Source organism: Oncorhynchus mykiss, chromosome 22 (assembly GCF_057628025.1).
Source record: "Oncorhynchus mykiss isolate SJ-2025 chromosome 22, ASM5762802v1, whole genome shotgun sequence".
NCBI classification, from domain to species: Eukaryota; Metazoa; Chordata; class Actinopteri; order Salmoniformes; family Salmonidae; genus Oncorhynchus; species Oncorhynchus mykiss.
Window position 1 is genome coordinate 40,450,774 of NC_143043.1, and position 26,673 is coordinate 40,477,446.

General features: G+C 39.9%; 1 protein-coding gene across 2 annotated transcripts in view; it reads right to left on the reverse strand.

The window, feature by feature from the left end:
• LOC110502094 (low-density lipoprotein receptor-related protein 1B-like) overlaps positions 1–26,673 on the reverse strand; it is a 225,377-nt gene that overhangs the window by 52,099 nt on the left and 146,605 nt on the right. For both annotated transcript variants that reach the window (XM_090216050.1, XM_090216049.1), the window contains exons 47-58: positions 24,053–24,138; positions 17,809–17,931; positions 12,607–12,788; positions 11,883–12,082; positions 11,418–11,606; positions 11,028–11,176; positions 10,667–10,760; positions 7,233–7,349; positions 6,654–6,773; positions 5,134–5,253; positions 2,560–2,676; positions 689–795 (exon numbers count right to left, since the gene is read on the reverse strand). In XM_090216050.1, coding sequence (XP_090072176.1) covers positions 689–795; positions 2,560–2,676; positions 5,134–5,253; positions 6,654–6,773; positions 7,233–7,349; positions 10,667–10,760; positions 11,028–11,176; positions 11,418–11,606; positions 11,883–12,082; positions 12,607–12,788; positions 17,809–17,931; positions 24,053–24,138 — 1,604 coding nt within the window. The remainder of the gene's footprint in view (positions 1–688; positions 796–2,559; positions 2,677–5,133; positions 5,254–6,653; positions 6,774–7,232; positions 7,350–10,666; positions 10,761–11,027; positions 11,177–11,417; positions 11,607–11,882; positions 12,083–12,606; positions 12,789–17,808; positions 17,932–24,052; positions 24,139–26,673) is intronic.

Genomic DNA, 26,673 nt, shown 5'->3' on the forward strand with positions numbered 1-26,673 from the left:
AGTTAAATAAAATAAAAAATATATTCAGTTTGACCCAGAATGATGTCATTGGAACCACACACAATAATGTGTTAAGAGAGGTTGCTCTTGGAGGGGATTACTCATACTGTATGCTGTAATTGCTGTGGGGGTATTTAACAGAGCAATAAATTACAAGGCATAATAAATGAGTAATTTCGTGGCTCTCTTCTCAGCCATCACACAATGCAAACCTGAATATCTTCTATTGATTTGCTCATATTTCATGAATAGCTCTCACTTTAAAAAAAATCACATTCCACAAAACATGCCTAGTTAATTTAGTATTTTTGGTTAGTAAACCAGCTTGCATAATTGTTCACACATTTGCATAACAGAACAAACATAAAATGTATCTCGATTAGGACATTGTCATCCATAATATTATCGTCTGCTTTCCAATAAAATGCTGAATATTTTACGATTTGAATATCATAATGCCATCAAATCCTATCTGCAATTCAATATGCATGCCTTTTAGGAGAAAAATTAAACATTCACATTTATGAAAGAAAAAGCAAGATAGAAACACAAGGTTAAGATTAATAAGGGTCAATTCACTCAAATAAGATTATTCAAGAGGTTGTGACTCACAGAGTTTACAGGCTATAACATGCTATTTACAGGATACATTACAGGCTGTTTTTAAATGACAACAGGGATCACTGACCTCGTCTGAATTATCAGGGCAATCATAGTCTCCATCGCAGCGGAATCGAGCGGAGATGCAGTCCCCGTTAGCACAGGCAAAGTCCTTGTGGTTACAGGTCACTGGCTCTGAGTCAAGGGAGAGGACAAGGACATCACTACACTTGAAATATAAATGACATAGGAGTCAGGCCCTCAAACACGATATACACTCCACCACACAACTTTAATTAGACTAGTTACACAACGACGCCATCCAAGGGTGGATCTTCATAATTTTCTACAAGGCCCTAGTACTCCCTAACAAGTGATGTCTGTTATAGACTACTTAAAGACTATATATATATATATATATACTATGTGTGTTATAGACTAGGCTATATAGACTATTTACACTTGAAATAACCATGGAAAAGCAACCAACCTCTTCAGAAAACACACACATGGGCCTTTATAAGAGGTGAAAAAAAAAATGAAAAAAACAACATGAATTTCACGTGATCACGTGAAGTTCTCCTAAAACACATGATTCTCATGATTCATAAGTGGAATTTTACATAAAATCATATTGTCTTCCACATGTGAAATCATGTGGTTTTGTGTAAGGGCCCTTTTACAAGAGATATCTGTTAAGCATTGCTTAATCTGGGCCCAGTTTTTCAAAAGCTCATCTGGATTTTGCACACTTTTCATATAGGATTAAATACATAGAAATATAATGAATAGGATGAGAGTCCCCATTCAAGTCAATGATTTGTCTGTTCATTTCTTCTATTTCTATGTGTTAAATCCTATCCGAAATCTAGATAGATAACTTTTGGAAAAACTGGGAAAAACTGGGCCCTTGCAGTAAGCCTACTGTTAGCACGTCAAAGACATTTGTTGGACATGATGGTTGGAATGCCAGTGGCTCAAGATGTAAATACATTCATAGCCAGTATACTCCTGAACCCTACTATCTGGTAACCTCCACATTCAGGTGCACTGTATGTCTAGGTCTCTGAGGACAACATTAAACCATAGTTAAGCACCATCAAATTCAAGTGCTGGGGTCCTCCCCTCACCCCCTGGTTATCGTGGACTGTTAACTGACTGAAGGAGTGAAGATAGTTGTGGTTATGAACTGCCGTTAGAGAAAAGGTCCCAACAGAGCCTGCAGTCTGCAGCATATTGTGATTTGCAGACTCTCTCGCTCTCCTGTCTGCTAGCCTAGCTGGTGCACCTACTTAATTCTTTACCATCCAACACTTGACTGGGATTCATTTGCATTTTAAGCGACATTAATAGGTAAGGGGAATAAACCCATAATAAATAAAATGTACGACGCATACTCAGCATAAAATGCATATACACACACGCTTGTGTGCACTCAGGCACACACACACACACACACACACACACACACACACACACACACACACACACACACACACACCAGAGATATGGGCTAGCTGGCATAACAAATCCCTTTCATACGTAAACAAACTTCATTCCAGTAGTTGGTTATGAATATCTAAACAAAAAAGTGAGTCTGGAAAGGAGAGGAGAGATGGCATCAAAGCTGAAGAATCTGGAGCTCTGACTTTCTTTTAGATCCAAAGTGGAGTTGGAGAGGGGAACATGCTCAGAGGGCATAGCCGCGTTAGAAACAGTTAAGAACAGGGCTCCATTGAGCTGCCTAAATTACTTTGATTGTGGGATCTCTTTACAAAGTTAAACAGAGGAACGGTACAGTATATAAACAAAGACCAGGAGGGGAGTCAGTTAATCTTCAAACAATTCCAAAATACTAACTGAACTGCGCAAGTGCAGGCCTGTTGATGTATATGTAAGTTACCAAATAGCTAGAAGTGAGCTAAGAGAGTAGAGAGCAGCATAGATGGGCATACTCACTGCAGTTATGCTCATCTGAGTTGTCTCCACAGTCGTTCTGGCTGTCACACCTCCAGTGGTCCGGGATACAGTTGTTATTCTCACAGCGGAATTCATGAGGTCCGCAGGTCTTTTCATCTTTTTTTACATCAGGAAACAAACAAACAAACAAGCAGATGAAAATGGCTTCAAAAAGCATGAATATTAATGGTGGAGCTATTATATTTATACATGTAATCATCATTTCCTCAGGGTTTCCTCATAGTGCAAGCCTGACACCAAGTTCAAAACCTCCTTCATACCCGAGAGAGGCTACACAGTGTAGGATGAAATACCTGACTGTGCTGCCAACGGCTTAGATCTCCTAACAGAATCTATGACAAGTTTGCAATATTAAACACTTAAAAGCAAATAAAGTATTTGAAACAAATGTTTCAGAAAAGTATGTACAGTACCAGTCAAAAGTTTGTACACACAAGGATTTTTCATTATTTTACTATTTTCTACATTGTAGAATAATAGTGAAGACATCAAAACTATGAAATAACACATATGGAATCATGTAGTAACCAAAAACAAAAAAGGGTTAAATAAATCTAAATATATTTTATATGTGAAATTATTCAAAGTATTCATAAGCTTTGCACACTCCTGACATTTTCTCAACCAGCTTCATGAGGTAGTCACCTGGAATGCATTTAAAATACCGGTGTGCCTGGTTAAAAGTTAATTTGTGCAGTTTCTTTCCTTCTTAATGCGTTTGAGCCAATCAGCTGTGTTGGGACAAGGTAGGGTTGGTATACAGATGATAGACCTATTTTGTAAAAGACCAAGTCCATATTATGGCAAGAACAGCTCAAATAAGCAATCCGGAAAATGTCAAGAACTTTAAAAGTTTCTTATTAAAGTGTTTTATTTAGAATTCAAGGCACACTTAACCAGCATAGCTACCACATCATTCTGCAGCAATATGCCATCCCATCTGGTTTGCGCATTGTCCTGTTTTTCAACAGGACAATGACCCAAAACACACCTCCAGGCTGTGTAAGGGCTATTTGACCAAGGAGAGTGATGGAATGCTGAATCAGATGACCTGGCCTCCACAATCACCCGACCTCAACCCAATTGAGATGGTTTGGGATGAGTTGGACCGCAGAGTGAAGGAAAAGCAGCCAACAAGTGCTCAGCATATGTTGGAACTCCTTCAAGACTGTTGGAAAAGCTGGTTGAGAGAATGCCAAGAGTGTGCAAAGCTGTGATCGAGGCAAAGGGTAACTACTTTGAAGAATCTCAAATATATTTTGATATATATACACTTTTTTGGTTACTACATGATTCCATATGTCTTCACTATTATTCAACAATGCAGAAAATAGTAAATATAAAGAAAGACCCTTGAGAATAGGTGTTCTAAAACTTTTGACCGGGAGAGTATATTTTTGGGAATATACTTTTATTTCACTATCCTAATTATCCTCTATATTGCACTAAATTATTATTACTTTTTCTGTTGGTGTATAAGGCGCCCCCCTAACACTATCAAATGTACTCTAAAACTGTAGTTTGAAACTGAACAGCATTTAGGAAATGTTCATTAACATTTTACAACTTCTAAAATAAATAAATTCTTTAGTTCGCAGCAATTATTAGCTTACATCTGGTTTTGAACTTAATAAGAGCTAGTATCTAACAAAACAACCAATACTGAGTGAAGAAAATATTGATCTTGTGCTGTTCGATATTACCAAAGAGAATGGCAACCTGTCTATCCACTCAAATAACCATTGGGATGAGATGAAGAGGAAAACAACATAATTACCTCTCCACAAAGGCGGGAGAAGACTACATGCTGAACCTTGTTCTCTCCCTTCTTTAGATGTGAGCATAGGTAAAATCATTGAACGCTTCATCCAGTGGAAGACAACGGCTTTAAAGTATAACAACAGAGTTGAGGGACTTCCCAGCAGTATTGTGTCTCAGAACAAAAGGCGTTCAAGTTAGCGTAGATGCTCTCCAGGAGGCTACACAGTTTAAAGTAATAACCAGTGGAAGATATACTGCCCTACCAAGCAAAAAGGCAGTAACTGCTCATTTGGGAGATTTTTGTTACATTAAATACATGCTTAGTCATGTGGACAAGTATCCTGCCTCTATTGTATTTGTATTTTGGAGAAAACGGGGCTCATGTTAGCAGCAACTGCCTAAAGTTACTGTGAAACCAAGGTAAATAAAAGCAATTTTTCTTAGTTCCACACTATGAGCAGTTACTGCCTATTTGCTTGGTAGGGCAGTATAGTTGTGGGAGGTTGGAAAGGTTCTCTACCACTGAAAATAACCTGAAAATATTTTTATTTTTTGGGGGGGGGTGTATGGCACTGGTGTTTCAGTGCCATACACACTACTGACAAGTCTGACATCCTGTGGTGATAAACTACCAGTAGGCATTCTCTATGGCTGCTTCAACTCAATCAGTACAGAGCAGATGAGAATGTGCCCATATGTAAAATGTATTAATCTCCTAATCACAATTTCAACCAAGGCTCAATAAAACTAGAGGACTTATTTGAATTATGATTTAAGCGCTCCCCCACTCACCACAATTAGCTTCATCTGACCCGTCTGTGCAGTCCGGGTCCTCATCACACACCCACAGCTTGGAGATGCAGTGCATGGAGGCCTTGCACTGGAACTGTTCCGGGGAACATGTACTCTCCGCTGTGGAGAGGAGGGGGTCCAGGTTTACACCAGGCCAAGGAGGGGAGGGAAGGAGAGAGGAAGGGAGAGAGAGATCGAGAAAGAGAGAAAAACAGAGAGAAAGTGAGAGGGAGGGATCGATGGAGGGAGAGGGAGTTAGAGAGGGAGAGAGTGGTATAAGGAGTGAGAGATGAACAAACAACACTATTATTGACAGAATGTCAACAGAAGAACAGCCTGGATAAACAGGCCAGCTGTGTAAAATACCTATAATTTACAGAGGCAAGAACAAAGAGAAAACATGCTGCGGTAATAACATGTATTACTATACTTTACGGATGTAATCATAATAATTATAGTTACATTATTATTATCAGCCTCTGGCTCAGAAATAACTGATTTGCAAACAGAGTAACACAATAAACAGTTAAACTGATATACTGTATATGCAGACATTTGAAGTCAGATACTATACCAACTGTGGTATAGTATCACTGCATACCAAAAGCAGCAGCAGTTGTCTTCTGTTCCGTTATTTAACTTCCCTTATCACAGTTGCAGCTACAGATGTAGGATCTTAATTTGATCACCATGTTGCAGGATAACTTTTCTGCAATGCAGGACATTTAAAACTTGTAGTGTATTTGAGGTTTAAAATGGCCTCTGAAGTTTGTTATTTCCACTTTGACATTTCAGACTGATTTTCCCTTATGAAAAATGTATCAACCCCTAAATAAATGGCCAACAATTACAATCCACATTTCCTGTTACTGCAGGATTATTTTCCTTCTCTAGCAAACTGGCTCAAATTAAGATCCGACATCTGTACCATTATCTTTTGATTGGCACAGTACTTCTGAAAATATCTTTTACATTTACACATTTAAATATACAGTCTAATTCAAGGGGAGAACGCCTCTCTCCTTAATCAAGGCTTTTATACTGACTCTCACTCCATAGTGACATTCACTCCATCTTGAAATCAGGCAGGCAAAACAAATATATTTGTCTGACGTATAAAGCTACTGCTGATAGCTAGAGTTACCATAACAGAAGGGAAATACCTCTCACTATTCTGTTCTCTCTTTCACTTTCTAATTCAATGATAGCTAATCCTCTCACACAGGGAAAGCGCTAATCAAGCATGCCTTTGAAATACCTAATCACTATCTGACTCAATATTTTTAAGGCAGCACCTAAGGGTAGGCTGTCGGAGTTTTACTATAAATTCACTGGTCTCAACTTGTCAGATGCCACCGTTAAACCGTCACATAATAAGTTCCATCTCACTCTTACTTGGGGGAAAAAGCTATAAAACAGAAAATAATCTTAGAGAAAAAGTCTAGCCTAAGTTAAAAAGTAATCCTAAAGATTCCTTAAACAATCCGTCAGGTACTAATACAGAAGGTTCTTCTTCTTACGACATTCTGTCTCATCCTCTCCGTCTCCACAGTCATCCTGTCCGTTACAGCGGAGGTTTAGAGGGATACACTTCTGTTTCCGGGTGCATTTGAACTGCCCTGACAGACAGATGTACGTCTCTGAAAGACAAAATGGAGAAGAAGAGGTAGAACTGATGGAGCATCCATTGAAGGTGAAAAGCATCCATCAAAGAAAATGTAGGACAAAAGGGCACCTTAAGATAAAGTGAAAGTAATGTTGGCTACGCCAAAAACAAGTTAATAACATGTTTTACAATGCTTTGAAATTAAAGCACATTCCCACATGGGCTTTTTATTGTGACAGAAACCAATACTTAAATTGCAACAAAAAGCATTAAGAGGTATCAAGCAGTAAGAAAGGTATGAAGCTGCTGGCTTCTGTCCTATGTTCTCATCAACAGGTTTGATGTGAAGGACAGTAACAATCACAGTCGTCTTCTTTAATCGATATGCTACTGTGGCCAGATATCAACAGATCACAGACTCCTCAGACCACCGCAATTTGACTTCACCCATCTACTTGCATGGGAATGCAACATCCCCAGTCTTCCTCCTTACCACAGTTGGCCTCATCTGAGTTGTCTCCACAGTCGTTCTCTCCATCACAGATGAAGGGAGGAAGAGCACAGAGGCCAGTGCCACACTGGAACCTCCCAGGCTGACATTTGAATTCAGCTGCATGAAAATGTATTAGCAACATTATGTCAGGGAATGCAAACCAGCTAATTACAGTACTTGTACACTGAACATTATGTATGCTCATGTATGGTGATAAACTACACATTTGAAATCTAAAAAAAATACTTAATGACTTAATGTAAAACAGCATTTCTGAAACTATCCCTCAAATAAAACATGTGTAACCAAGTAGCAAATGTTAGCAAGCATTTAATACATATTCCACATTTCATAATATACAGCAAGTAACCTGTAATCCTAATTTGAGAGATCACAGTAAAAGATCACAGCAATAAAGTAAGTCAAATGTAATAAAAAATATAGTTTCAAAGGTTGAGTTATAAATATTAAAAACTTTTTTTTTAAGTTGTGAGAAGTAGGTATTGGTCTGAAGCCAAAAAAAGAAAGTAAACTCACATGAGCATCACAGCGACTACTCCACCCATACTCTACCAAGACTTTCCAGCACACAGCTTTAAAGTACTAAAGTAGCCATGCTGGTCTATTGTACTTCAAACAATGTGTATGCAGGCTGTTTAGGATTCCATTAGCAAGTGTGGTAGGCTACCCATCAGCTCCATTAATTTGCACAGTTTTGGAAGGGATTACCATGACCAACGGTCAAAGGGAATTTGACTGCGGTCATGACTCGCAACTACTTTTTTTTAAACCTTTATTTAACTAGGCAAGTCAGTTAAGAACAAATTATTATTTTCAATGACGGCCTAGGGTTAACTGTTCAGGGCAGAATGCCAGATTTGTACCTTGTCAGCTCGGGGATTCGAACTTGCAACCTGTTAAGGGAATTTTTATCTATAATGACTAATTATGTATACATTTCAATCAGGATATACTAATCAGAATACTATTATGTTACTGTATATGTATGAATTTCCTTTCTTGATCCCAGTACTGAATATAATGTGTGTGACCAGGTCAAGAGTTAGAACAATGACTGTCTGTTCCTTGGTACAAATGAATCAGACTGGCTAGAATGCTTATCTACACGAGAAAACCTTGACTCGTAAATTATATTAAATTGGTAGGGAGACAGATGTGGGAAGGCTTGAGATACAGCCTTTGTATTAGAACGGAGATGACACGGGTTGGTGTTTGAACTAATGACGTCATTTTCAGTTTATAACCTGTGGTAACCTGTATCGTGGCAGTACTCTCGTGAATAAAGGCTGCTATTTGACTTTAAGACCGGGCTCTGTCTATTTCTATAAAATAAGGGTCTTACAAATTCTTATGAATTGACAGTGTTTAATTTTAATTGGGAATTAAAACAGAGGAATTCAATTCCTTCAATACAACCTTTAAGTTACTAGTCCAACTCTCTAACCACTAGGCTACCCTGTCGCCCCGAGTGTGGTGGTCATACGTTTACCGCGACAGCACTATCCAGGTTTCCCAAAAGCATCTTATTTAGGCTAAGTTTATCATTAGATCCTTCGTAGGCGCATCATTAAATCTCAGAGCTGTTTCCCAAAACCATTGTTACTAAAGTTGCACAAAACAATCGTTATTTACCGGATGCACGAACAGCAATATTTCCGTTTTGTCACCTAATCCCCATATAATACCCACCATTGCGACCTGTACGCTCTCGTTGGCTGGCCCTCGCTTCATTCTCGTCGCCAAACCCACTGGCTCCATGTCATCTACAAGACCCTGCTAGGTAAAGTCCCCCCTTATCTCAGCTCACTGGTCTCACATGACCCACCTGTAGCACGCGCTCCAGCAGGTATATCTCTCTGGTCACCCCCAAAACCAATTCTTTCTTTGGCCGCCTCTCCTTCCAGTTCTCTGCTGCCAATGACTGGAACGAACTACAAAAATCTCTGAAACTGGAAACACTTATCTCCCTCACTAGCTTTAAGCACCAGCTGTCAGAGCAGCTCACAGATTCCTGCACCTGTACATAGCCCATCTATAATTTAGCCCAAACAACTACCTCTTTCCCTACTGTATTTATTTTATTTATTTATTTTGCTCCTTTGCACCCCATTATTTTTATTTCTACTTTGCACATTCTTCCACTGCAAATCTACCATTCCAGTGTTTTACTTGCTATATTGTATTTACTTTGCCACCATGGCCTTTTTTTTTGCCTTTACCTCCCTTATCTCACCTCATTTGCTCACATCGTATATGAACTTGTTTCTACTGTATTATTGACTGTATGTTTGTTTTACTCCATGTGTACCTCTGTGTTGTTGTATGTGTGGAACTGCTTAAAAAAAACATGTCGGACTCATGTGTTGATCTAGCTAACTAGCTAGCCAGCATGTAGACACAGTGCATTGCACAGCAGATGTGTTGCTTGTATGTGCATTGGCCAGGTTTAGATTCAACATAGCTAATTGTTTCTTTGCAAGAAAATGTTTAGCTACAGTTTGTGTTGTACGAAGCTGGTTTTGATTGATGAAATAGCTAATCCAGCCAGTTTGATTGTATGAATTATAAATTAGCAAAGTTTGGTGTTGACTATGAATTTTACTTAGCTAGCTCTGTTTTATGGAAGAATTTAGCTAACTAAGATTTATTGTCGACATTGAGTTGTGGTTGGTGCACCATCTATACAGCCATAGCACAGTCTAGTTAGCTTGTAACTACTGCCTAGTTGGCTAGCTAACAGGCTATGATAGTGGCCAAGGACGTTTGCTAGCTTATTTTGGTTGTGCTCTGATTTAGTTTACACAGATGACTTCAGCCATATGAAAAACATATTGGAAAATAGCTAGCTAACTTCCTTTGCTTGTAGCTAGCTTCTCATCCGACTGGTGTTAGCTAGCTACAGCTGCTAGCAACAGAGTTGTTGGTCCCGGTTTTAGAACTCTGAGCTTTGGCTAAATAATGTTAGCATTGTCAGAAATGCTACAAAACGAAAGCACATTGTTGGTGCTTAATATACAGAAATGGGCAACTGAGAACGAGAAATTATACATTTTATCAAAAATTATTCAGTCCAAAAGGTGGCAAGTCTAATTGGCACTTTATAGACGCTGTATTCTCGTTCTTATCCTATGCCTAAATGTTGAGCTAGATCGAGGTAAGTAATTATCTTTCTTTCCTAATGCTAACAACCTTGTTAAAAATCTGGTACGTGGTTCTCAGTAACATCTCATGACAAGAGGCGGGGAGAGTGTCTTGTACCTACAATTAGGTTGATTTGCTAAGTTTTATCGACATTGGTGTCACATTGGATTAAATATGATGAAAGCAACATTTTAATTTAACACTGAGCTACAAGGAAGTCAGGAAGTCCAGTAATGCATAGTTGGTATGAAATGAAAAAACATGTTACTCACGACAGTCAGCAGGCTCATCTGATCCATCGCCACAGTCATCCACAGTGTCACACTTCCACCAGAAAGGAATACACTCGTCGGTTCCACAGCGGAACTACAGAACACACAAATTAACTAGACAGAATTCTAACTTATCCCAAAAAACTGTTGTTCAAACAAAAGGAAAACAAACACTACTATTTTCATGGGACTTAAGCTGCAGAAGCATGGCAGAAGAGAAGAGACAATGTGATAAACAAGGAGAAAGGGAATGAAAACCACATATCTGCCTTGAGGGAAAACAGAATAGAATAACAGACTATGCAAAAAGAGTTACCATATCTACAAGTGCTGAGGAGTGTGAGAAGGGATAGACACTGACCTGACTTGCAGTGCAGTTGGAGAGGCAGGTCTTGTTGTCAGCAGCAAGGTAGAAATTAGTTGGACAAGCACACTTGTGTTCCCCGCCAGGAGAAAGGAGACACAAGTGGCTACATCCTCCATTGGCCACCTGACACTGGTGCTTGGGCACTGCACAGAGAGGGGGGGGAGAGAAAGAGAGGGTGGGGGAGAACAAAACCGAAAGTACAGCATAATTAAATAGAACATTAGCCACATTCTTAATACCATCCCCTATATAATCGCATCCTATATAATAATATCATAAACTATATAATAGTAATAACCTATGTAACCATTCAGTATATGACCATGTATTTGGGTTGGCAGGTGGGTAAGTGAGGGGACTACTGTGTTGGGTGGGGTACTCTACCTTCAGGTTGGCGTAGTGAGTGGTAAACCTTGACAGATTTGATAGCTTGCCAGGAGTTGAGCAGCTCAATTCCTTGGGCCCCAGTAGTTTTATGTGCTCGTCGGAGTGACTTGGATTTCCCATCTGTCCAGTAGACAAAGTCCTCAAACAGTGTCAGACCCATCACCCCCTGAATGTGATCATAGGACACTGGAGAGAGACACAATACAAAACAGTAGACCCATCATTAGTTGATGAGAAAAGTGAGAGAACACCACACACATGTAATTGAGGTGGCTTAGCAATCACACTTGTGTGATGAGTAACCTAGCCTGAGACCTTAAGACTTGCGTTAGCTCCCAATCTAATGCCTAGGCTTTGGCTCAGCTGAAATGGTATTGTGGTGTGCTGGGAGACCCAGGTAGAAACCCTGATTAATCACATATTCTTATAGTGGAAAAAGTCCAACATTATATTCTTCCTTACCTTTGTGTCTCTGTGAGCCGTCTATGTTGGCGAACAGAATGTGGTTGTCATCTGCCCAGTACAGCCTCTTGTTGGTGTAATCTATAGTGAGGGCAGTGGGGCTGTAGATCTCTTTGTCGATGATAACAGCATGCCCTCGACCATCCATACCCACACGACTGATGTGAGGAGATTCACAGCAGTCCACCCAGAATGCATACCTACACATGGAGGAATGTGGACACGTCTTACAAGGTGTCTCTTACAAAACATCATTAGAATGCTAGGTTAACATTAGGAAAATTACAATGAAAAAACAAAATTAGTATTCAGTGCTATAAAAACCCTCAGGTGTAAAAGTAGACTGCTCACTATATCATCACATTGTACATTTACATTTGAGTAATTTAGCAGTCACTCTTATCCAGAGTCAATTTTGAATATTACATTTGCTTAACAATGTGCCAAGTAATTCCGTAAGGGAGGGGTCACCAATTGGTAATTTGACACGTAAATAACCTTTCTTCTAGATTGAGCCCTAACATAAACAGACCTTAATGCCAAGCCTCCTGTTTGCTGAAAGTCGGACAGTCCAGCTTAGTGTGTAGTCGTGCTTGAGTGTTTGTTCAAGTTGTCAGTGGGGTTAGGGTTAGAGGTCCCAATTGTCTGATACAGTACCCTGACTGTGGATCCAGGGCCAGGTCAGTGGGGTTAGGGTTAGAGGTCAATGTGTCTGATACAGTACCCTGACTGTGGATCCAGGGCCAGGTCAGTAGGGTTCCTGATACCAGTGCTGACCAGGACAGAGGGGTACAGGCCGTTAGCTTTAGACACCTCCAGGCTCTTCCTCTCGATGTCACACCAGTACAGGTTTTTCCCTATCCAATCCAGGGCCAGTGCACTGGGGACCGCAGTCCGATGGACTATCTGGTGGGAAAGAGAGAGGGAGATAAAAAAAACTAGCAGAGACAATGACAACAACAACAACCAAAACATTTATCATATGATTAATGTCCAAAACATATGAAAGATTGTTGCAAAATAAATGTTAAAAACCGTATCCTTAATGATGGTGGAATTATACATCAACTTTCACTCAATGTCTCTCAGTTTAGGCAGCTTTTGAATTAGCAAAAGTTGTTAGGAATAAACAATAATAGTGCCAGCTGGCACATGAAACTGATGCCTTGAAACACTATTCCAGACCCAACAACACCCATGCAATCTGCCATTGAGGGACATCATGCGCTTTGAGGCCTTCTCTATCCTCATTTGCAAGAGATATATAGCCTTGCCAAATCGACTAGGCTGTCCCCTAAGCAGTAATTTAGACTAAACTGGAGCTTCAAACAGTCTCCAAAATGTCACAGATTGAGGAGTGTTTTCCGTCAGGAAACTTCCTCCGGAGGCAGTAAAAAGACAGAGGGGGGAGTGGTTAATACACAACACTTTAGGTCGAGCCTGTGGTCTAGCTTCTCTTTTTGTTGCATTGATTTGAAATATTTCTTCATGTGGATTTGAGTCTTGTCAACATGTAAGGTCCCCCAAACCCTGCTGACTATAGACAATGAGCAAAGAACTATAATCACAATCCAAATAAAAGCTGTGAAGTATTTCAAACAATGGAGTCAACATAATGATGCTCTGTGTCTTTGATTTAGGCGGGCTGGCTACTTTCTTATACAGACCTCACTGGAGGTGCTCCCCTGGTCTCTGAGCTGTACTCAGACGAGAAATCACCTCTTCTGCTTCTGATTAACTTCAATTATGCTTTATCATCCTGTTTCATCATTAACATGCCTTATGTTTACACAGAGTAAACACCCAGAGGCGCACATACTGGAGGCTTGCTAAGGGCTGTTATTGGAGAGGCAGATTAGAACTATGATTAACAAAAAAACACTGTACTCATTATTCACTGTAATGTTCTGTCAGCGCAACAGTATAATGTTATTGTAGTTTAGGGTTAGTTAGAACATTACCTATAACCCAGGGGGCTACTTATAACATCATTGTCTAAATTACATTGTCAAGCATTGCCATAGAAAACACATTGTAATGTATGTAGAAAAACACTCATCCATTTCTGGCAGTCTAAATATGGTACATGCAAATATCCACCATTATTTTCCTCGCCGCAAAAGAGAAGAAACATATGCAGTACATTTCACTGCGATTAACTTGCCTCTACCCTGAAGTAAATAAGCACAAATCCCCTAGCTTTGCCCATTCCATGTCTTATACTTTAAAGAAGTCATATTCTAGGGCTTAAACTATGGTCTGCTTTATTCACTGTTCACATAATTAACCTCCATGCTAAAACAACAGACCTATCTCAAATCCTTTAGCTGTGGCTGAGCCGTGGCAGGGTGCTAGTGGCAGTGAGCACTATTTTTAACACATTCGTGTACATTTCTCAACACATTTTTTGTCAATTCCTGAAATTAATGTGTTGAAAGCTGTGTTAGATTATTGACCAATTGCATTGCGGATCCAAAGTCAACACACTGGCCCTTACATACCTGAAAAGTGACAACTGACAGCTTGGAGTGAGCCTCAGCCAGCCAGCAGCAGGTATACGAAACAAGGTAAATTCACTCTTTATCTGAATGAGGTGACCATTTGATGCTAATGCAGCACGAACACAGCAATATTTTAGCCCTGACAAATTTTAAGAAGTTAGGATAGTTAGGCAAAACCATGCACATCACTATCATATTTCCCAGCATGCACTACTGCAGGTTGATTTAAAACAAATGTTTAACTTCTGTGTTTTTGCATTTAGCAGACGTTTGTGAAATGGTTGTTCCAGTTTAAATGGGGCTTAGGTAGTCTCCACACAATTTACTCAACTCTGGCAGTCATTCTGAATGCAGATTGCGGCTGAATAAAAATTCAAACTTTTAGAGATCCTAGCACTGGCTGGATTCCAATAGGAATTTACACCTCACATTGCAAACCAGCATAATGTGACTCGCAGGTAGGCTTGCACAACTCTGGTAGCTTTAAAATATCCCAGTTGGGAACTTCCTGGGAACAGGTGGGAATAAGCAGGAAATCTGGAGTCCTTCAACCAGGATTTTAGGGAATTTTTGTTAAATTACTGGAATATTGCAACCTTACTTGCAGGCCTGAGGTGGCCTGTAAACCATGAGTTTCAGACCACTGTGTAAGGCTAAACTAGTAACATGACTGAAAATAAACAAATTCAACAAGCATGTCTCTGTCACCAACAAATACAGTACAGTCATGGGTGGTAACTCTACAATTCACTCAAAAAGGCAAGGCACATTGGGAAAGTATATTGGAGGTGTGTCTTAGTTAGTTATTTTTAACTACCCGTGAGTGGAAGTTCTGTATCAGTTTAACTGTATATGTTAAACCTCATCTGTATATGGTAAACCAGATCTGGATATTTTTTGTCTCTAACAAGGAATAAATGGCTACCACATCCAACAATAGTCTGTTCTCCTGTATCTCAGGTATACAATTGTCTGAGTAGGTTTCCCTGGACTGTGTATCTACCAGGCACTAACATGTTAGAAATATTTAAAGATGAATATTTTGCGTGTACATAATTTGTTTCATGTTAGATTTTGTATATGGAGCAATAAATAAACATTTTAAATGGCTACTTTTTTTCTAAATGTCTTCCCCAGTCATTTACATCATTTTTTACGTGGATTTAAGTGGAATACAACACTGTGTAATAAAACAACAACACTGTGATTGTTAAAAGTAAAACAGCATATGTCATCCCTAACTATATGTATGATGTGTTAAAATATAACATTTTCTAAGAGTGTGGTGGAGGCTCAAACAGGGACTGTGGGTGACTGGTTCCGAGTCAGAGCTCTAGTCAAAAGTAGTGCACTGCATAGGGAATAGGTTGCCATTTGAGACACAGCCTGGGTGTAATTTAGCTGAACGAACCTCCTGCTCTCAAAATACAATTCTAATGAGATGAGAGGACGGGGGGGGGGGGTTGGGGTGCGTCAGGGTGTCCAGCAGGTGACCCCGTGATGTCTGTGTGTTCTGGGCTCCAATCCCATGACCCGAATGGACCTCCATGATTATACAGACCTGTTGCGTTCAGCCAGAGAGCTAATCGTTGTCTCGTTAATAGGCATTGATTACAGCGCTGCCTCACTGTTTATTGCCTCTGTAAATGATACAAGTCCATTATGATGCCTGCCTATAAAGGATGAAAGGAAACAATCATCAATTGGGAGCAATTACATTTTCAATCTCTATATCCATTGAAGGATGCATCCAAAATGGCACCCTATTCCGTTTATAGTGCACTACTTTTGACCAGGACCTGGTTCACCAAAATAATCTTAATGCTAAGTTCATCATTAGATACTTTTGGAAAATGGGTTCCTGAGCACTTTATAAGGTATTTGGCACACCGCTGAAGAGTCAACTAAGTTGATTCACACTGCAGTGCGTACTTCATTCAGTATGATCCTCATCTACATAAGAGAAGCCAGCAGGGCAGGAGAGGATGGTGAGAGGGAAATGGAGCATGGGGAGCAAGCTCTAAATGGTACTGTAGGTAGCATATTATCATTATTTACCCTGGCAAGTCAGTTAAGGACAAATTCTTATTCACAATGACGGCCTAGGAACAGTGAGTTAACTGCCTTGTTCAGGGGCAAAATGACAATAGCAACCTTTCGGTTACTGGCCCAATGCTCCAACTATGTTTGCCGCCCCATATCACAGGGGCATCCAGGGACATCTGTATCCCAAGTCAACTAATGAGCTAAATATTATTGTATTTATGCAAGAAATTACATAACCAATCAGAAGTGCACTTAGGTCCCACCTTTGATTGACAGCTCAATCATTTCCAATCTTGAGTAAACCCTGTAGAGGAAGCAACATTTTATGACAGACTTTCTATTGTTCGTGATTGTCAGGAATCTGCATTAAAAGCTAGAAATAACTAGTCAAATCTTGAAATATATTAAGAGAAACACTGATAATCAATGGTCAGTTCATCACACTCGTACTGAGACGAGGTTGAATGTGCTTTTGGAACATTTACTTGGTCAGGTTTTCGTTGCAGTTGATTCATTGGATGGTGAGCCTACCCAAAGAGAGCGACGTAGAAAGACATTTAAACTCTTCAAGAGGACCTTTGAGTTAACTTTCCCCACTGCCCTACAATGTTTGATGGGACTGATCACTCCATATGTGTGGTAGGACTGTTGTGAACATTGATTTGAAAGTTATTTTGTTTTCTATATTGAATTGATCTGGATATTTACTGGTGATACTTGATATTACTATCGAAGGGTGCACCCAATTTTACCGGAGGTATTCAATCAATCAATCAAATGTATTTATAAAACCATTTTTACATCAGCAGATGTCACAAAGTGCTATACAGAAACCCAGCCTAAAACCCCAAACAGAAAGCAATGCAGATGTAAAAGCACGGTGGCTAGGAAGAACTCCCTAGAAAGGCCAAAACCTAGGAAGAAACCTAGAGAGGAACCAGGCTCTTAGGGGTGGCCAGTCCCCTTCTGGGTATGCCGGTTGGCGATTATAACAGTTCTCAAATGATAATCACAGTGGTTGTAGAGGGTGCAACAGGTCAGTACATTGAAATACTGTAGAACCATATACTTTAACCCAAGGTATTGAAATTGAACTAGGCCTATAATATTATTTTGTTAATATTGTTTATTGTGTGAATCACACTGTGAAACATTGTTGCAAATGTTATTATTTTTGAGAACTAAAATCTATTTTCCTAAAAATAAACAAGCAGGCATTTAGTACATATATTTAAACTTTACATCCTGGTCTCTGGTCTGGTCTTTCATATGATCATCTTATAACTGCTCTTCCCGAACACAGGAAAAGTTGTGTTGTTAAGAGTGATTTGATGCTAAGTGCATGCTACATATAAATGACTTCCCTCTAGCAGCAGTACCTTAAGGTCACTCCCATTGAGTCTCATTCTGTTGATCTTCCGTCCGCTGGGTCTGGAAGAGTCTATCCAGTAGATGAACTCTTTCCTGTAGTCAAAGTCTATGTGAATGATGTTGTTCAGGCCCTGGATATAAGATAGACATTGTTAGATTTGTTTATAATTATTGTCCTAGAAGAGGAAAATATTACCCCAGTTCAAACATTACATACACAAACCACATAGAAAAACAGCAGGAAACAAACAACGGTAATCAGTCAGACATTAATAGTGAGTGCCCCAATGACCCAAACCTACATATAAAAGGTGGAAGCTACCGTGTAAATGGTGACAAATGCTACATGAAACACTCCTTTCACTAGTTAAATTACTTTTCGAATTGCAATTGAGTGCAATTTAGAAAATAAGCAACATTCAAAAGCAGAATTTAAAAAAATAAATGTTGTGATTAATTGGTACATCATGGTAACCTTTCATTCATTGCTTCAGTAATGTAAAGAGCCGTAAGAGAGCATTTACAAGTGAGGGCATATTCTTCAGTGAGACTCTGAAACTGGGTGTTTCACAGATGCAAGTAATACACACATAATGACCTGTAAACACACTTAGGCCTAGTTAATGTGTCCACCTGTGAAATGCAGTAACAATATTGATTTTGGATGATTTCCCCCGTGAGTTGCAGTGACTGCCTCCAGCTATATTCTTAAACCCAGTGAAAACTGAAGCCCGACCAAGAGGAGCCTTAGCTATCAAAGAAATAAGAGCGAGGTACATCTCTTGCTGTCATGCTAAGAAGACCCCCCTGCCAGTCAGACAGGAACGTCTCCCTAAACAATCGCACCTCCCCTACTGGGCTGCACAGCGGGTGCCAGGATAAGGTGTCAGAGAATCTTGACAGGCTGTACCAGACATCTTCATCAGATCATCAACACCCTCAAAGACTGCCTGCGCCAAAGAGTCCTCAGGGACCTCTCCGTGGGAGCAGAGAGGTCTCTTTCTTCTCTCTCAGAGCAGCACAGCTCTTAAGTGCAACCAGCAGCTCTCTGGTAGGAAGAACTGCACACAGACAGACTCAATCATTTACATGGTATATTACAAAAGACGGAAAGACTGAGGTCTAAAGTAGGCCTTTGTATGTAGGCCTATCATCAGGTCTAATAATGCCTATTGTAGGCCTAACTATATGATAACGGGGGAGATGGTAAGCCTCAAATATATTTGTAGTTTGATAAGGCGAGATACATTCCATGTGATGTTAATGTTTAATATTTTACACTGATTAGGTAATCTCAGATTTACATAAAATCATTAGTGGTATGATCTACATTGAACATGTGATGGTGTGATACATTGACACGAGGTCAGTGGAGTGTTAGCCAGACAGCAATGCAGCGGGGCCACTTAGTAGAGACAGCTGTAATATGCATATATTATGCAGATCCCCCACTTTAGCTACCATTAAAGCTAGCATGGTGATTAAAGTGAATTATTGCTGCTGAGGCCAGCCAGGCCACTCAACAGAACAGTCAGGAGAGGAGGAGATGGTTCTCAATAGGCCCCTATAGAATTCCCCCAGCTTAAACTCCATTCTCAGAGTGTGTGATTCACATAATGAACATGTGATAACATGGCAGTAGTGATGAGACCTAACAGTGATTGAAATAGGCTCTCCAGAGGGATCTGGGTAAGACTATTTCCCTCTGCCAATCAACATGGGCAGGTCAACTCCCCCACAGGGAGGACGGGTGAATAATCACATTGAAATTGGAAGGTTGACAAGCTGGAGAATGACAGAGGGATGTAATGTGTTGCCTGAAGGTAGATGGATAGACAGGATATATAATATAGAGCTCTCTCTGTAAGAAGTAAGCCGCTGTGGCTTTTCTGACAACTTCACAACTCTCATCTCAACTTCATGACAAGGTCAGGCAAGGCTACCTAGGCCTCGTATAGCTAAAAATGCTTCTGATGTGAAGTATCTTTCCAAATAGCTATACCTGTATCTAAGTAACCTGGAGCACTTACAAAATAATATATAAAGATAGCAAATGACGAATACAAACAAGAACTGTACATGTATCAATTAGCTTAGACAATGATATACGAAAAGTTGTCAGTACTCGGTCCAAAGAAGACACTAAATGTAACTGAGCTACATGAGGGTGTTTTGCTAAGGGTCGGAGTGTGGGCCCATTGTTATTACAGACATGTCACTATACAGATCTTAAGTTTTGCACCATTTAAAGGTTTCACAGTGCTGGCTGTTTCATTTCATGACCCTGTGTGACTCATTAGAGATGATTCACTCTCTCTCTCCTTCAAAGGGGCTTTATTGGCATGGGAAACATGTTTACATTGCCAAAGCAAGTGAAATAAACAATAAACAATGTGAAAAGAAACAAAAAAAAATGAAATTAATAGTGAAGATAAAGATAGACATATTGGTCCCGCTTTAAGTGACGTGGAGCTAGCTTATAAAGCCTTCATAAACACTACATAAATGTGTCACAAATCATTTATAACCATATGTAATCCTCTATAAAGGTGTCATAATATGGCATAACTCTTTGACATAACCACCGGGACCACCCATACGTAAAAATGTATGCATGCATGACTAAGTAGTTTTGGATAAAAGTGTTTGCTTCTGCTAAATTGTGCATATTATATTACTCTAAAACATTTCTAGGATGGCACAACCTCTTCAGTTTTCTCGGTTTTCTTTTTCCAGGTTTCGGATTTCCTAATTTTTTTCCTGTTTTTCACCAATTTTGTCATACTTTTTTAATTTAAAAAAAAGAAAGGATTTTCTGTGTTCCCAACAATGCTTAAACCACATCAGGGAACGACTTTTGAGGTCTGGAAAAAATCTAAGAAAATTAGATTTTTGAGTGTAGTTTCCCTTTAATTCAGTGCACATGCCCTGCACTGTTCTTGTTTCTGTAGCACAATAGGCGCACATGTGATGAGTTCGCAAATCAAATGCCGACTTCTGGTGCCACTGGACAGAGAAAAACTATTAAATTAAAACCTCTACGGGATCAGTGTCCCAAAGTGTCCCATTGAGATAATGTAGGCTAATGTGATTAGCATGAGGTTGTAAGTTACAAAATAAATTCCCAAGACATAGACATATCTGATATGGGCAGAAAGATTACATTCTTGTTAATCTAACTGCACTGTCCAATTTACAGTAGCTATTACAGTGAAAGAATACCATACTATTGTTGAGGACAGTGCACAATTATGAACTTGAAAATGTATTAATAAACAAATTAGGCACGTTTGGGCAGTCTCGATACAACATTTTGGACAGATATGCAATGGTTCATTGGATCAGTCTAAAACTTTCCACATACACTGTTGCCATCTAGTGGCCAATATCTAAATTGTGCCTGGGCTGGAATTATGCATTATGGCCTTTTTTCTTGCAATTCAAAGATGGTACAAAAAATAAAAACTGTCAATGTATTATCTTTTACCAGATCTAATGTGTTATATTCTCCTACATTAATTTCACATTTCCACAAACTTCAAAGTGTTTCATTTAAAATAGTATCAAGAATATGCATATCCTTGCTTCAGGTCCTGAGCTACAGGCATTTTAGGTCGAAAATGGAAAAAAAAGGGTTGGATCCTTTTAAAAGGCTTTTATTTATTGTAATTCAAATTAGTTTTAGTAGTTAAGTGTTGAGTTATATTATATATAGCTACCTCAATCATTATTTCAAATAATTTTGGTGACTTATATTGCATATATCCTTGCTTCAGGGCCTGAGCTACAGGCAGTTAGATGATTTGGGTATGTCATTTTAGGTGAAAATTGAAAAAAAGGGGGATATCCCTAAGAAGTTTAAAGTAAGTGCAGACACATGCGATATAGAGTATTTATGGATTTGCTATGAATGATCGAAGTCATCTCACTTCAAACAAAGTATTACAGGACACTACATAAATTGTCAATAAATATGTTATTAATGTACTGCTGATTTTTGAAGGTGCTCATGATCCACAGGTTACTGTAGGGTGTGAAGGGCATTTCAATTTGATGAAAGGTATTTGAATTTGATGGACCTGCAAAGGTTGTGTTTGTGTGTGTCAGAGCCAAGATGATTTGGAGTAGTCGAACCTGAGACTACCGCACCAGGTAATCATTCCTCTTCTGTTCCCATTCCCTCATTATATTGTCGTGTGCGAGGAATGTGACTTAGTTCCATAAGAAAGCCACTTTCAATACGGTAAGTGTTTCTTGGTATAATGTCATCCCCAACCATTCAAAGTTGGCCTTACTGGAAGTGACCATTGAATTCTATGGGAGTGACCTTACTGAGTAAAGTATTTGTCATCATTCCCCCTGGTCGACACTAGTTAACACAGCCACAAAATCATAATTATGACTAAACCCTACCCATTTCCACAATATCTCTTCTTCAAATTAGATTTGAAACCTAAACCTAGATAATGAAGGGTGGGTGGAAGTGTCTGGGAACGAGATTAGGTGTAATGTGACAAACGTGAATTCAATTCAGAGCATGTGCCATCCTTCAGCACAACATGTAATTCTTTATAAAGCACAGACCTTCATCTGGAGCGAGTGGACTACAGGGGAGTGCAACATTTGACCTCTGGGTCTAGGGCTCCCTTGTGTGTCTGCTTGCTCCTCAGGTTGTCCTTCCTCGCCTCTGTAGATCCAACACAAATCCAGATCCCATTGGCCAGTCCCAGCATCAGACCACCAGACGAGGCGCGGAGGAGGGACCAAAGAATTCACCGTCACCCGGAGCGAACAGGCCACTGGGAAGCACCACCTTTGATCTCTGGGTCTAGGGCTCCCTTGTGTCTACTTGCTCCACAGGTTGTCCTTCCTCCCCGTTACAGATCCAGATCCAGATCCCGACCCAGCACCTGCCCCACTTCCCGATTCGTGTTTTTCCCCCCGTTCTGCAGCACTAGACCAGCACCAACCCTTGGCCTCCAGTCCCGGGTCCAGCGTGACTTCCAGTCCCGGCCCCAACCCCAACCCTGGACACAGCACCGATCAACCACAACTGCCAAATCCTTTGAGCAACTGCCAGCACAGACCCACCCCTTCCCCTCCACCAACACAAAGACACAGACATATTGTGGCATGACTGACTGGACTGACAGCATTTTCTGATTATTTTTTGATTCATTGATTGCTTTGTTTTTTTGATTGGATGACCATTAGTTTATTTTACCTAATTTGAATGGATTTCTATGGATTTGAATTTTAACTTGTTGAACATTTTAAACTGTAATGAATTTTGGAATAACCAAATAAAATGACATTTATTAAGCACATGTTTAAATCATATTCAACATAGTGGATTATGTCACATTTGACATTTTTGATTATGTCACACAGTTATGCCACATGTATGAACCCTTTACAAAGCATCACGTGGTTATTATGTCATTAAAAAAACATTTAACCTTCATTTAACTAGGCAAGTCAGTTCAGAACAAATTCTTATTTACAATGACGGCCTATATAGATGCTTTGTAACACATTCATGTCATGCTTATGAAGGCATTATGAAGCCTTTATAAGCTGAATGTCATTTAAAGCAGGACTGATATTACTAACGTTATATTATCAGCTGTGTACAGTGTTTTGACCTTTTACTGTAGCGGGAAATAAAAGGGTCACAGAGTGTTTCTTGGTAGTCTGAAACCTATCTACTTTTACACAAAAGGATACACCTCACACACAAGGTTATGTGCTTAGAAAAAAGAAAGAACCTGCACCATATCATATGTAAAGATATAAAGTTGAAATGGATAACAGTTTGAATGCCAATATTAATAAAAAAAAAAAAAATGTTTATTAATTATGAAAAATATCATCATTAACATTCAACCAATGAGGCCACTATAGGGCGATTTGGTCATCTGACTGCATGAAAGATCTACGATGAATCCACTAATTATATGTCACTCTGGATAAGACCGTCTGCTAAATGTGTACAATTGTAACATTTAAAATATCAACAAAATGGCAGAGTAGTTGCCAGGTAATCTGACTGACAGTGACAAATATATGCAAACCGGCTATGGTTAAAGATCTAATTGTATTCACTTGATTTTCTGGTTTCTGTCATTTTACCCTGAGTTGTTCTTATTTTGCCAAAACAGAGTGACAGACATACTAGGGATTCCTATGCATATTTTGGCATCAGTTTAAAACAAATACTACCACTTGTGTAGATAAATGGTTTCCTCTTACCTGTTTCAAAATGGTGTAATTTGATCCATCCACACTTAGTTTCCGGATTTCATGATGATCTGCCAGTACGAGAAAAGGTTCCTCCACTGAAAGGAAGAGAACCATAAACATCCTTTAGAATAAGGTAAATGCCTCCAGTGTGGCGCAGTGGTCTAAGGCTGTGCCACTAGAAAATCTGGGTTCGAATACAGGCTTTGTTGCAGCCGGCCACTACTGGGAGACCCATGGGGCAGCACACAATTGGCCCAACGTCGACCGGATTAGGGGAGGGTCCCATCGCGCACTAGCGACTCCTGTGGCGGGTTAAGTGGGCTTTGTGTCAAGAAGCAGTGCGGCTTGGTTGGGTTGTGTTTCGGAGCTCTCAACCTTCGCCTCTCCCGAGTCTGTACGGGAGTTGCAGCGATGAGAAATGACTAACTACCAATTGGATACCATGAAATTTGGGAGAAAAAGGTAAACATTTCTTTAATTGGAACCATTCCATCAGTCTCAAAACACATTTCATGCAATTCTACGTCAGAAGACATGAGCTTACATTACAGGCTACTAATTATAATTGCCAGTGTCATATTGACTCACCTAAAGATAGGTTACTACTCCCGGTGATTGATGGCTGATGCGCTCATCGTGGCAATAGCTTATCTCAAGATGAGCTAACGTTACTTTGTAAAACAGTGCTGCTGTTCTCTAAAAATTGGGTTGTTGAGAAACATTTGTTCTATTGGTTCTACGGACAGATTAGTCTTCTCTTTTCAGTAGTAGACATTTGCCTTCCAAACTGTACGTTTTTCGTGCAATTGTATTTAGAAATGTGCAAAAGGCAAACAGACAGCCGCAACCAACTCTAGAAATATAATCATTTGGAAAACACTGCCATTCAAAATGCCACTCTCATTTAGAGATTACCTACACCCAGTGCTCACATGTGAAAATACACAGCTCATTTCTTCACTTAGAAATCAGAGCTTGAGCACTATAAATAGGCTTCAGGTTGGCTTTCTTGGTTTGGACAACAATGGAGGCCAATTTTGGAGAGAGAGTTCGAGGATGAGGAGTGAGAGTAAGAGGGGGACGAGGACAAGGAGGAGGTCAAGGACAAGGAAGAGGACGAAGACAAGGAAGGATGAAGGAGAACAATCACAGATGACATCCGGGCCACTTTGGTTGACCATGTGGTCAACCATGGTTTGAGTTTCAGGGAGGCTGGGTAGAGGATCCAGCCTAACTTGAGCCCACTACACTGCAGCAAGTGTCATTTGGACATTTCAAAATGAGAACAGGTAAGTAAACCTACCATGCTACTGTACATACAACACTGTAGCACTTACAGCACTGCCGTATCATTTCATTTCATACTGAAAGAAATCCTGCACCCTAACCATTCACATCATGTTTTTGCAGAATTGCTAGATGACCATTCAATGGAGGAAGAAACGGTCTGTTCACAGCAGAGCAGGAACAACGCATAGTGAATATGGTCATTTCAAACAACAGCATACGTTTACGACAATTGCAACACCACATCATCACTGAAAAGACAACATTCGGTAACATAAATAGGGTGAGTTTATCTGCACTCGGCCGTCTCCTGAAACGGCATCAGATTTGTAGGAAGCAGCTCTACAGATTACCATTTGAACTAAATTCTGACAGAGTGAAACAACTGCACTATGAATACATACAAGTAAGTTATATTAACCTGTAATTGGTACTGTATTTCAGTGTATTGTGCTGCATATTGACTGCTCTGTCTATTCATACTGTCATACAATAATGTTTAGTCTTGTCAGAGAGTTATGGAACTAGATGCTGCTGCAGAGCATCATGATTTTGTCTACTTTGATGAGGTCGGCTTTAACCTACCCGAAACAAGACGTAGGGGAAGAAACCCCATAGGACACCGCACCATTGTGAGTGTCCCTGGGCAGCGTGGTAGCAACATCAATGTGTGCAGCCATTAGTCAGAAGGGTATCCTTCATCATCATGCCACTCTTGGTCCTCACAATACTGCCCACATTATCACCTTCCTTGACACCCTGCATAATATCCTCATTCCCAATGACCAGAAGAATAGGCCAGAATGGGCCAGAATGGGCCAGAGCAGTCCGGGTTTGTTGTCATCTGGGACAACGTAAGTTTCCACTGGGCTGCTCTGGTCCACAACTGGTTCATTGACCATCCGCAAGTTTTGATGCTCAACCTGCCATCATATTCTCCTTTTCTAAACCCAATAGAAGAGTTATTTTCGTGGTGACATTGGAAGGTATACGATCGCCAACCCCACCAACGCATACCCCTTCTCCAGGCAATGGAGGAGGCCTGTGGTGACATAGACTAGGGGGCATGCCAGGGCTACGTCCATTGCTGTTTAGCCAGAGAGAACATCGCTTGTGATGTTGATGAGGTGCTGTAGCCAGCTCAAAATAGGAGACAAAATGCACCCTAATTGTTTTTTTCTTTACAGTAACAAGCCTATTTGTTTATCTTCTACTGTACTTGTTTTGTCTCTTACTGTTCATCCCACAATCTGGATGAAAATACACTGTTTTGAGAAAGAAATACATTTATTTTTTTCCTCCTGTGCATTTCTGTTTATAGTGTAAATACAGTGCCTTGCGAA